The 12,613-nt window shown below is 41.3% G+C and overlaps 1 protein-coding gene across 6 annotated transcripts in view; it reads right to left on the bottom strand.

Moving 5' to 3' along the window:
- CDH4 (cadherin 4) overlaps positions 1–12,613 on the bottom strand; it is a 657,011-nt gene that overhangs the window by 70,987 nt on the left and 573,411 nt on the right. For all 6 annotated transcript variants that reach the window (XM_040575638.1, XM_040575636.1, XM_040575637.1 and 3 more), the window contains one exon: positions 4,819–4,991. In XM_040575638.1, coding sequence (XP_040431572.1) covers positions 4,819–4,991 — 173 coding nt within the window. The remainder of the gene's footprint in view (positions 1–4,818; positions 4,992–12,613) is intronic.

Here is a 12,613-nt window from a genome sequence, read left to right as displayed (position 1 = left end):
GTATTGGCTGGCTGGCAAAACCCAGATCAAACCCAGATTGTATGGCAAAAACCAAACCTAGACTGGCTGGCAAACCCAGATAAAAAACACCGTATGGGATATTCCACAAAGGACAAATTGTAGCAGTCCCAGTGGCTAAACTAATTCCTATCACCAGTGTCACACCTTATTTAACCCTAGTCAACATTTGAAATCAAGTTAACAAGGAGATTTTGAAAAGATACTGCAATGGCCTGGAGATATAGGTACCCCAAATAGTTACTGCAGGTGGTAGACACCAATCACAGCTCAGTTTTGGAGGAGCAGAGCACCACTTTTTTGTTGTCTTTAACCTAACATTTAAAAATTCTGCTCTACAAGAAATGTCTAGTTGCACCAAAACCAGAGCACTGGAAAAGAAATCAACGGTCTCTACCAATAAGAAGAACTTTCCTCTTCCCCACAAAAATCCTGCCACTTCATTCAGAAATCGAACAAGGTACTAACTCAGTTGCTGGCAAACTCTCCCTTTTATCTTTCACTCACTTCAGGAAGACTAGCAACATCGCATTTTTGGAAAGCCAAGTTTAGTAATCATAGAATCGGATTGCATGCATTTTTAAAAACATTTGCAGCAGCAGAGCGCCAATCACCTTTAAAAGAAATACAAACATTCAGAAATTCAGAGGAAGCAACTTAGAGCTCCCGACTGTCTTCATTCATTTAACACCAGATGAACATGCTGGGAAGGGTCTCCTTTAAAAGAAGACCTCAGAAAGTTAGCAACATTACACTACAAGCACCACGGAGCCAAAATACTTATTATCTCATATAAGGCTGGATGACATTTGAGATATCTCAACGTTTATTGGCCTGCCAGTAGAATGTGAAATCAACCAGCCCCTTTTCTCTCCGATCTTTTTTCTCCTTTTTCCCCTGCTTGCTCAAAGTCTGCGTTCATCAAATATTTAGTGGAAGCTCTTCAGAGGATGATATTGCCTATACTATAGCCCCAGTGTGGGTTTACTGTGAGACAGATATTCTGCCACCAAAGAAATCAAAAGAGCTGATCTAGTTGAGCGACTGCACCAGGAGCTCACTGGTGGCTGTCAGACCCATCTTCTGGGCTTCATCCCTGCCCGTGACCCCAGCAGAGCAGCGGTGGACAAAATAAGTGAACTTGCATAGCAGATCTGGTCCCTTTGCAATGCTTATCAGGAGAAATGCTCCTTTTCAGAATGGAAAAGAGAAATATCAGTGTTCTGCCTGTTTCCAAGCCCCAGCTAGGGACAGCTGACCCTTTTTTACCCCTTGTTATTTTTTTCTCAGTAGAAAAGAGCAAGGACATCTTGAATTCAGATAAACTGCTAAATTAAGCTATCACTTGGTTAGCAATTCCAGGTAACCCATTTCTGCAGCAGCCTGCCATAAACTGAATTAAATAGCATGGTTCCCCCCCGCCCTGCCCTGAACTTTGTTACAACCTGCCCATTTTCCATGTTCGTAGCCTTCCCTATTAATCCATAAATTTGTGTTCCAACCACTACTTGATCTTTCCCTCCTAGCTTTAATAAACCAGCTACAAATTCACTACATTTTCTTGACATTTTCCTGTATTAGAGCAAGTATCTACTTTTAACCTTCTCATCTCAGCCTGGCTGTTTGAATGTACCTTTGAACCTCTGTCACATTCTAAATCCCTATGATTTTCCCTATTAGTTCAAGGGGTAGACATTTCTTTGTTTCACCTTTGGCATTTTTCACCCTTAGGCATCCAGGAGCTTAAATCAGACTGTTGCCAAACTATCCTTCTTTAGTAATTTTTATGAAGTGCAGTCCAATTATCTTTATCTTCCTTGGGGATCCATTCAATTAAGCACAGTCGTAATGAGTGAATGGACACAGAGCATTGTAACCATATTTACATCCAGATTAATGGGAACCAGGTAAGATAACTTTAAAGCCATCAATATTTTAATACCTTGGCTTTTCATTTTGCTATCTTCCATGTCAGACACATTTAGAGAGACCAGCACAATTTTAGAGGCTGAGTTTTTAATTTCCTCCTTGGTTTGTGGAAATGAGGGTTTAGAAACAGCAGTAAACTACATGAATTTGTCTTTAAATAGGTTTCTTGCAGGTTAACTGAAACACTTCTCGTGATAAAAAGCAAGCTGGAAAGCTTAGTCCAGCTTCTTGGACATTTCTTGAATTGAACATAATGGAAAAAAACAGTAAATAACCAATCCTTAAGTGGAGATGCTGAGACCACTGCTAAGTCTTGCTTAGAGAGCATGCAAGAGATGCTGAGCTAAAAACACCAGTTTTGAAGTGACTTTTCTCCCCACTGAAAGACAAACGTTGGATCTGCACTACGGACCTATCCCTCACATACAGAATAGCTTTGACAGTTCCTTTCACACCTTCTTTAAGGCACCTTTGCATCACAGGAGCAAGGTAGAAGGATCGAACTTAGACTGCCAACCGGGTTCTGTTTCGACACAGCTTACCATAACAGTGTCATAGGCACTGATAAATGTGTCAATAAGCATTTGGAGAAATATCTGGTATCCAGGGAATTTATATTGGTTGTAGTAGCTTCAGCTGAATAGGTCAGATTTGTTAACATTTTAATTTACACAAATCTGCATTCCAAATACTGCTCTTAGGCTCCTTTTCCTAACAACGAGAAAATGTCAGCAGCAAAACCAAATTTACTCCTCTAATAGCTTTCTCAAGATTTGAGGAAAAACAAACAAAAACAAAAAAACAATCTGTGATAGAGCCATGGTAGTGCTTAAACACATTTTTCAATTTAGCCCTAATATAATTTTATGTTAATAAAACAGAAACTTTTTGCCAATTCCAGGTGTAATCCTGAAAGGCAGCGGAGAGCACTGGGAAGGAGCATGTCCCATAGCTGCAGGGCAGCCCCAGGTCTGTGCCCAGGGCTGCTTGTTCTGCCTTGTTCCGAGTGTCCCTCGCCCATCCTGTGGGATGCTCAGCACTGCGTTTCCACACACAGAGTGCCAATTTACCGTCACTTCCCAGACCTGGTGCAACAGCGGGCCTAACACGAAGCATATGGTTCCCCTGAAGTTTTTAATATACTTCAGGCGCAATGAGATAAATCTGAAAAAATATCACCGTTCTGCTTTACCCTTTTCCCCTATTTATCGCCTGCCTCTTTTTTTTTCAGCTGATTTGCTGAGATTAAAACCTCTCGCCCAACTCGCTACAGCAATCCATGTCTCTGAAATTAATATAAACCTATGACCTTTCTCTGTTTGTAAAGCCCTACATTGCAGTGCTGGCCCCCACTGATGTCAGGGGGGCAATAAAAGTTCTGTCATTTCCTTAAAGCCAGCATTTTCCTGCCAGAATTCAGCTCCCTCCCCAAAGTCCTCTGCCGCCGTCTCCTGAGGGCAGCCAGCAATCTCTCTTGCAGCCTCCATGCAGCCCTGGAGCAGAAAAGCAGCCCCAAATATGTGAAGAAATGGGCACAAGCCACTGAATTTTTTATGTTGATGTAAGTGAAGTTTGTGAAGATTGTGTGATGAATGTTGATGAACGCATATTTTCATGATATTAATGATGTGCACAGCGACGCACATCGGCTATTGCTTGTCAGAGCGTTGCAGCTGGGCTGATGGTGCCACTGGGGCTGAACTGTAAGGGAAAAAATTTCTTATGTGCTGGGGGACACAGACTTCATTCCTTCAGGGCTGGTGTCCCCATCGGTCACAGGGGAGGAAAGGAGAGAACAGAAGAACAAAACCAATTTCTGGTGTTTTCTCTTAGAAATGCATACTTGATGCTCTCAGAAATGGATTTTGCAAGACTTCTTGTCTCTGGGGACTGCCTCAACTCAAATATCTCAGCTTATGGCTAAAAGTAAGTCCTTACTTTTGTGTATGTTGCATAGCAATACTATTGGTGGCTATCCGTTCAACGAACAAATGACCTTTCTGTATCACTTAAAATCTGATCCAGTTAAGATCTCCTAACCACAGTGGACAGGTGACATTCCACGAACCACACAGTCCAATGGGGAAAAAAAAAAGCAGAATTTAAGTTTCCCCTCTCACTTCACACCCATAGACTGCTGTCTCCTCCTTCCACTCCAACCCTCCCTCGAGTTTTGTTTAACGTGTGAGATGTAAATGCTTTCTCCTTAAGTTATACTCACAACCAGAGAAGGCAGAGCTCTATGAATCACACTACGTAGCTTACACTACCAGACCACGTTTTGGTCCTTTGTAATGGTATTTTTTCTGTATTTGGAAAAGTGTAACTTGTAAAATACCAGGAAGAAGGGCTATTAGAAACAGGACTGCACACAAAACCAAAATCACAGAGTTGATAACATACAACATTTATCTAGTCTGGAAACAATACAAGAATGCCATCATGAAACACTACATTTGTGGAATATAGGCTGTGTAACTGCTTCCAAAGATAACGTACAGAGAGGTCTAGAATGGCCTATAGTCATACACCCCTTTTTCTGTCCCATCACAGAAGGGGGAGAGCTGTCAACTTATTCATCCCCTTTTCCTTCTGAAGTATTTTCTGTCTTTGAGTTGTGCACACTCATACAAGGAAAATACCAGCATCTCGAGTCTGAAGACTCTCCCAGGGTTTCACTGACCACTATGAATTAAGACAACAGTATCACACCAAAGCCACAATGCCCCGCAGCCACTGCAGGAGCAAAGACCATGATCTCCACACTGCAACACAAACTTTTGGAAAGTTTGGATTAGAGAGAGGATTTGGACTTTGCAGGTCAGTAACCCTCAACAATTGGATAACCGGTATGACGGTTTTCAAACTCACCTCTCTGTCAAGGCCAGCAGCCACGGTGACGATGTCTCCCGTCTCGCTGTTAATGGTAAACATGTTTTGTGACGGACTCTGTGGGGTCTGAGTCACAATTCGGTATCTCACCATCCCGTTCGCTGTAGTACTGTCATCAGCATCATTCGCAGTCACTGTCATCACATAGGTACCTTGGAACAAGAGAAGACAAAATATCAGGACTATCGCATTGCACAGCAGATTGAAGTCTCATTGACTCAGGGTTGTGCATTTTACTCAGAAATGCACAGAGTAGATGTCCCATTTCAATCTAGACATTGCGAAGACTATGAAAATAGCAACACTGTTGAGACTAGATGATCTGTAAGGATACTGATTACATGTCACTGATATATGAAGAGAAGTTATATGAGGATATCTATGATTAACTACTAATTCTTCCAGTGATTGTAAGTCTAAGGGCAGCATTTTTGTCCTGTAATTTCATATAAATTCTACCAGGACATTTTTTTTTTCCATTTGCCAATCACTTCATTCACATATATTCAAAAGTATTTTCAGAGTTTAATAGAGGAAAGCCTGTCAGAGTTCTCAACAGCTTCAGAAGGATGCCACCAACACGCTCAGGACCCAACAAGATGCCCAGTGCAGCAAGGAACCTTCTGCTGCCTCTTGTTTTTGGAGAAACGTCCACCTTTCCAGCTCCTTCCAGAGAAAAAACAACATTTCTTCAGAGCAAATGGAACAGCTGCTGCCCAGCAGGACAGAAAATCAATGATTTGGTATGTGTGGCCAGTGATGTATTGAATCATTGGTTTGTTTCTTGCTAATCATCAGTGTCTTCATTTGCCTTGCAAAAAAAAAGAAATCCCTACTTTCTAGATACTGTTGGGAGCGCACTGATGCACTGACAGGCTCATTATCACTGGAGTTTGGCAGCAGGGTGTTCTGCTAAAGTGGGAAATTATCATTATGAGGGTAAAAGATGTTACTTGATTGGATGGACTCCTGCAGATGCATGGTCCTGTGACCCCCCTGAGCTCATAGGGCCCAGCTTTACACTTGTTATACCGGTAGGAGAGAAAGACTGAAAGGGCAGACACATATTGCCTGCAAAAAGCAATCTGCAACAGTGTATGAATCTAATGATATGAGACCTGAAAAGGAGGAGTAGGAGGCAAAGAGACAGTGAAACCAGACATAACCTTGCTTAACAACCATCAGAACCCAACAGCATCAATGGAAAGTACCGCTTGTACACGGCTCATTTGGGAACTCTGAACACAATGAACCCACTTATGAGCGTGTCAAGCTAGAGGAGATGCAAAGTGGTCCCAGCAAGAACCCGGGCTCAAGACACAGCCATGTGTTGTTTTGCAAAAAAAGAGCTGAGCTTGTTCTGCCCACTTGGTTAGATGCGAGCCGCTGGCAAACTTGAGGCCATGTGGCTACATCAGTATTGCATCATGTCTGACCTAATACGCCCAGATTCCCAGCTTGATCACAAAGTTAACCAGCTTCCAGTTCAGAGAAGGCACAGAGAACCAGAGGGCTTGTATTTGTTTGCAGGAGAATTAAAGAACTACCCCTTGCTCTAAATGGGCAGCTCTATCAACAGCTGCAGCATGCCCAAAATTGCAGCCTACTCAAGTGTCCCGAAGACACTCAGCATGCAGGCAATGCCCCCAGTATCTTCCCCAACTTTGGGAAAAAAAACATTTTTCAGTATTAGTGGCTTCCTAAGTTTGTAGTTTTGCAATGTGGAAAATGCTTTCCTGAACTCCTTCCATCTGGCTCTCTCAGGCTCTTTTTGTTCTCTGTGGTGATACATACCCCTGTGAGTTTTCTTAGTTCAATAAGAATTATAGATTAAAAAATAAATGAATGTGTAAGGCAAATTCTAATGATGAATACATTCCTATCATTCTGTGCTAATCCTGATCCACATTTGTGAAATGAAAACTAACTATTCAACAACTTTAACGTTTTTCCAATCAATAAACTTCAGGAGGAAGAAGGAGCACAGAATTGAAACAAGGTTGCACAGGCAATGGATTTTATCCTTTCTCTTCAAGCATTTTTTTTTCTCTTTTGCAAAACCAGTTATCATGAGACAACTGATACAAATAAAGAAGCCATTCCTTAGATAGGTACAGGGGAAACGTACAGGAGAAATTTAAATAGGAAATATGCTGAATGAGGAGACGTTTGATTTGAAATCTATGTTATCTTAATGCATTCTATACTGAAAATATCTCTGAACAGAATGTCAAAACCTGGGGCTAATGAAAACAGAAGTGGAAGAGGAAAACAGAATCTATTTTAGAACATGTGCAATCTTAGGACATACTCCAAATAACAGGTGGTATTTTGTGATTCATTTTAAGTGCAAGAAAAAGCTCAGAAAGAAAAGTTACTGGGGCTCCTGCAGTCCTGGTCCCTCCTCATTCAGGGTCTCTCAGACTGCACCATAGGAGATGGGGGGTTCCCAACCTGGCAAGAGGTTGCAGCTGTGGTGGGCATGGGGGTGACCTGACAGGAGCTCTGTCGTGGATGGGGGACACGTATACAGCAGGTGTCCTTCACTCTCACCCTCACCTTCTTGCTTGTTTTCTGCCATGTTGTATTTTGACCACTGGACTGAGCACATCTGCTCTAAAAGAAACAACTATTTGACCTACGTCTCCATAAGGGAGATGGGACTGGACAAATGTCTCTAACGTCATGAACTGACACCAGGGAGCTGTATTTCAAGGGGCAATCTGCTCCCTATCCATCTCATATTTTTAATTTCCCTTATGAAACCCAACCGCAGAGAAAATAAAGAGAGGAACTTGGCATTAATTACCAACTTGTAACTTAATAAAGCATCCTCTGCAAAGGGCCCTGTGTGGCTGCAGCACTCTGCAGCGCACGGTGGAAATCCAGCAGCCGCTTCCTTCCCCGGCTCTCTGCTGCTCCCTGGGGCTGTTTGTCTGACCACAGTCTGCTGGAAACCAGTTGCAAATTATTTCTTCGTTTTTGCAGTCTGGATGGTGGCTGGGAAGAGCTGATATGTCCGTTCCCATATTTCCCACTTGGCAATGCTGACCCAAGGGCAGCAGCCTGATGGCATCTCCTGTTCCCCTGCTGAGAGCCATTCCCAAGGACTGCTCCCAGGGGATCCGTTGCTCTAACCTGCACTCACCGTCAATGTTCCGCTCAGTTTTCTGTACATTTACTCTGTCTTTAAGCAAGACATATCCTCGAGATACCGGTGTGCTGCGGTGAATGACATAAACATATATCTGTGCACAACAACTGCAGTAGAGTGCTGTGGATATATGCTGCTACAGAGCCTAACATCTTCTGGGTGCTATAGAAAGTCTCCCACTATAGGAAGGTGGTTGGTGATGATTTACCTACTATAAAGTTTAATAATGTCATGTTTCTATGTTATATGCATGGGGGTATATCTTCATATACTTTATATTAAAATAAAGGAAATACATCCTCATATCTAGCCCCTGTTACTACACAAATTAGGCAAACATACACTGGCAGACTGTACATTTCTTACACACTTGAGGGCTGAGACTGGTATTGTTAGGATTCAAGTGAAAAAATCCTAAAAGTGTCCTAGTTTTGGGTCAGACCTGGCCACCGGTGATGGAGATAAAAGAGAGGTGTACAAACACAACAAGAGGGTCTTCATGCTTTTGGTGCGTGAAAGAAGCATTAGCTTTATTTTCTGCTCTGAAGGACTTGCTTACAAGCATGCTGACAACATAAAATGAATGCATAAAGTGCCAAAACTCTGAATTTTGCCCAAGTCTGTGCTGTGTATCAAATAATGAACACCCAGTCCAGATGCTGTTTGATATAACTGTATTAACCTACACACCTGGCCTGCTAACTCAGGTAGATAACCTGTTGAAAGAAAAACATTTCTCATCAAATCAGGCACATGGTATGTTAAATGAAATACCTAACCTAGTACATCATGTCAATATTAAATCACATTTGTTGCGTGTTGAACAGCTCTTCTAAGAAGCAGATTGAATTATCATGCACAGCTAGTGATGACAAGATTACTGTGCATTAGCTTTTCATTAACTAATGTGCCAAGTTCATATATCACCTGAGTTAAAATTAATGTATGGCACGGTGAAAGAAGTCTATCAGTAAAAGGCAAGACCCCAAGAAACTGAACTTCACAATGCATTCCCTTTTATTTCCCAGAGACTGCCATCTCCGAGATACTATTTTGTCAAATGAGATATTTTTGTTTCAACCTGACAATAGACATGAAAAAAAGAGAGATGCTTGAAAGCACCCCTAATGGAAAATATTCCCATTAGATTAATCAAGCATTCTGCAGGATGGGTAAAATAACACCTTACAGAAACTGGGGAGACAGAAGCAAAGGGAGATCATTTTTTACCTGTATATTCAGTTTTATTGATTTTAAAATTAATTGCATCTGTTTGTAAAAGACTGCAAAAAGATTTGATGTTCACTATATCTCATTCGATCTGTGTATGTTTGTAAAGTAAAAAAGGAGCAAAACAAGCAAGATAGCTTCCCTGTATATATACGAACAGATAAACATACAGTCATAAACAAATGTCTCCTGAAAATTGCTCTGGAATGTGAGAATCAGGGTGATTCTTTCTAGCTCAGATGCTCCCAAAGCATGCCAGACTGCTGATTCCCATCACATTGTCTGCAATCTCCACTCTCCCATCTATGCAACTGCATTTCTCTGTAAAGACTGGGCTGTCATGGTTTTAAGGCATACAAACAATATCTCAGCACAGTTGTGCTCCCAAAGTCTTTGTTACAACTGCTTTATAATTACCATTTTTCTAAGCTGGTTTGATATCCATTAGCTAGATTTAATGCATGTAAAAAGAAAGAGCTAATGGGCACTTATCAGGAATACAAATAAAAAAGTACAAAAAGCCTTTCACTTTGCCCTTTATACCACATATTACTATAAAAATACACAATCCTCGCTGTCTAATCCTGTGATATAAACAGAAAAGCTAAAACTTTTTTTTTTTTTTTTTTTTACTGATAACGCTGATTCTCTATTGAGCTTTATCTTACAATTTATATTTTTTAATGGCTGGTAAATGGTTGCAGAATCATTAAAGGTTGGTTAACCTTCTCAGTCTAATTCTGACCTACAAGATACTTAATTTAATCATTCCCCCATAGAAAAGGATTGAATCATTATGTGCAGACATGTGGTGATGGCCATATTACATTAGATCTTCATTAACCCAAGTTAATAATGGCTTTGTACTAATGGAAACCTCCCCTTCCTCCTAATTTTTTTTTCCAAGTCGAGAAGCTCACTTAGTGAATACTCTGTATCCGATGCTGGATACAGAGAAGACAATAATTGTTGAGGGGAAGATTAAATACTGAAAAGTAGTGTAAAATTTACAACACTTCCTAAAAATAAAATTTTCAGTGCAGAAGAGTTTCCTGATATTGGCTTTCTTCCCCACAGAGGACAAGATCTCATGGCCCTACTCACAACAGGAACACTTTGCCCATTAAGTGATTTCATGCATTGCAGCAGGGTTTCAGAAACAGAAAGACAGCACACTATAAAAGCAAAGTGTCAAAATCAGATTACGATAAGTACAATGGGATCCTGAACAAGTCCTCAAAGTACAACTATACCCATAATTACTTAAATACAATTTTTCTACAAACAATGCTATTTTCTTTCTAATGAGCACGTAGAAGTGTGCTTGTGGTATTTGTCTTTTTAACTGGCTCCAGGCATGCAGGTTGTGATGTGCAGAGTGGTCCCGAAGATACTTTTACTTGCTCTAACTCAGGTAGCAGTAGCAGTCTAAGTGGTACAGCACAGAGCTGCTCATGGCAGAATTTACCTTGCAGTAGGTATGGATGTTAGAGCACTATTTGGAGAACTGCTGTAGCATCAAAGACTAAAATGGCTCAGCAAATAAACCTGCATCCTCAAGTGAAAAAAAAAATCTATTCAGTGGGTGATTTGAAGCACTTTCACATATTCACTGTTAAAGATTTCAAGGGAAAAACAAGGAACAGACTCACCAAAGGTGTTCAGTGGAGTCGTATAAGCAAATAGGAACGTGTGCAAGACATCAAGATGACAAGTGCCTGAAACTCTACTGCAGATGTAATAAATTGCAAATATACTTAAATTAAACTGCATCCCACACGCTCTGGATAGAAAACTAAATAGAAACAGCACTTTCCTTCTAAATGATATTCCTTCAGTCATAACTGATAGCTGCTGTCATTCTCTTTCCCCATTATTTTTGTAATCACTGGCAAATTTTGACCTTTCAAGCAGCTAACCTAATTCATAAAGGATGCCACTTCCTAATTAGTGGAGACATCAGATCCTCAGCCTCAAACAATGCAAGAGTCAGCCTAATGAGAATAAAGAGAGCAAGTGGGTCTGGAGAGATGACTGAGCAAGATGAAGCAGCTGCTGTCACCCGGAACTGAAATAATGCCTTCTTATCATTAAAAATAAAACAAGTATCTCAGGAGAGGAAATGAAGCGATGCACCAAATACTATGCACATGTGAGCAGGGCCAGATTTGAAAATAACACCTGTACAGCAGTCTACGGCCTGCAGAGACCTCCAGCACCACAGAGAAATAACAGAAGCAAAACTTCAAGATGGGCAAAAGCACACTGAGCCTCCGAGCAAACAGTTCTGATTGCATAAATCGATGAGCCTCGGCTCGGCTGAGTTCCTGCAGATGAGACCTCTCCATTCCCATAGGTGAATTCAAAAAATGGAGAAACCATGACTTAGGATGAGACATCCTGAACACCACCACCAAACTGTGCTTAGAAGTACGGCTGGGTTTTGTGCGTAGCTGAAGGCATATGCGACCAGTGAAACCAGGCATATGTGACCAGGCTGAGCAAAACCTGGGGCTTAACACAAGGCTAGAATCCAACCCTTGAATCTTGACTGAGAGTAAGAACCATGCAGATTCGCAACAGTTTCTCAGCGTTTCCAGTGCACAGCAGGAAATCTTGATGGACATCTGTAGACTGCTAGTGCAATCAAGTATTTGGGATTTACAGTAAGCAGCGCTCTGCTTGGCTCAGCGTGAGAGCAGGAGGCAGAGGACGCGCTGCTGGAGCGCTGCTGCCTCCCCTCCCTGCGTCACGGTGAGACGCTGGCGGCATCGCAGGAGGTCTCTGGGAAAACAGCGAGATCAGCTCCGTCTCCTTCCAAACCCATCCAGAACACTACATGCATTGTCTTTTAAAATGTGGTAGCAATAGGAGATGAGGAACAAAAGAACAAAAGTTCACTGATTTTGTGGATTCACCCATCGGACCACAGCTGCAGTAAATGTTTGCTGGCTGGTGGAGGCTAGACTTGTGTTCATCGTGCGAAAGGCAAAAAAGGCAGTCGTGTACATGTCTGTGTACACCTACACATGCAGACACCTGAACACCTAAAACACTGGAACTACATTTTGGTATTATTACAGGTGGGCTAAATAGCATCACCCATGTAATCCCTTATCATCTACAATTTTTTGTTCCTTTTCTCTTGTATTAAGTGCATCTTTAGAACAGTTGTTTTGTAGCAATACATGTAATATAACGTAATAATAAATGTAAATATAAATATATATAGTATATATATATTACTAGATTGTTTGTAACTGCTGGTTAAAATGTAGTGGAGAGTGGACTACTGCAGAGTCATAACTCACTTCAAGAATGGTCTCAGAACATGATTTCCACATTGTTTTTCTTTATATCAACCTGGCCATTTTTTTTTTCTGGAGGAAA

The sequence above is a fragment of the Cygnus olor genome, chromosome 16, assembly GCF_009769625.2.
Source record: "Cygnus olor isolate bCygOlo1 chromosome 16, bCygOlo1.pri.v2, whole genome shotgun sequence".
Lineage (NCBI taxonomy): Eukaryota > Metazoa > Chordata > Aves > Anseriformes > Anatidae > Cygnus > Cygnus olor.
Note: the sequence above shows the minus strand (reverse complement) of the source record. Positions and strands in the feature narration are given on the sequence as shown.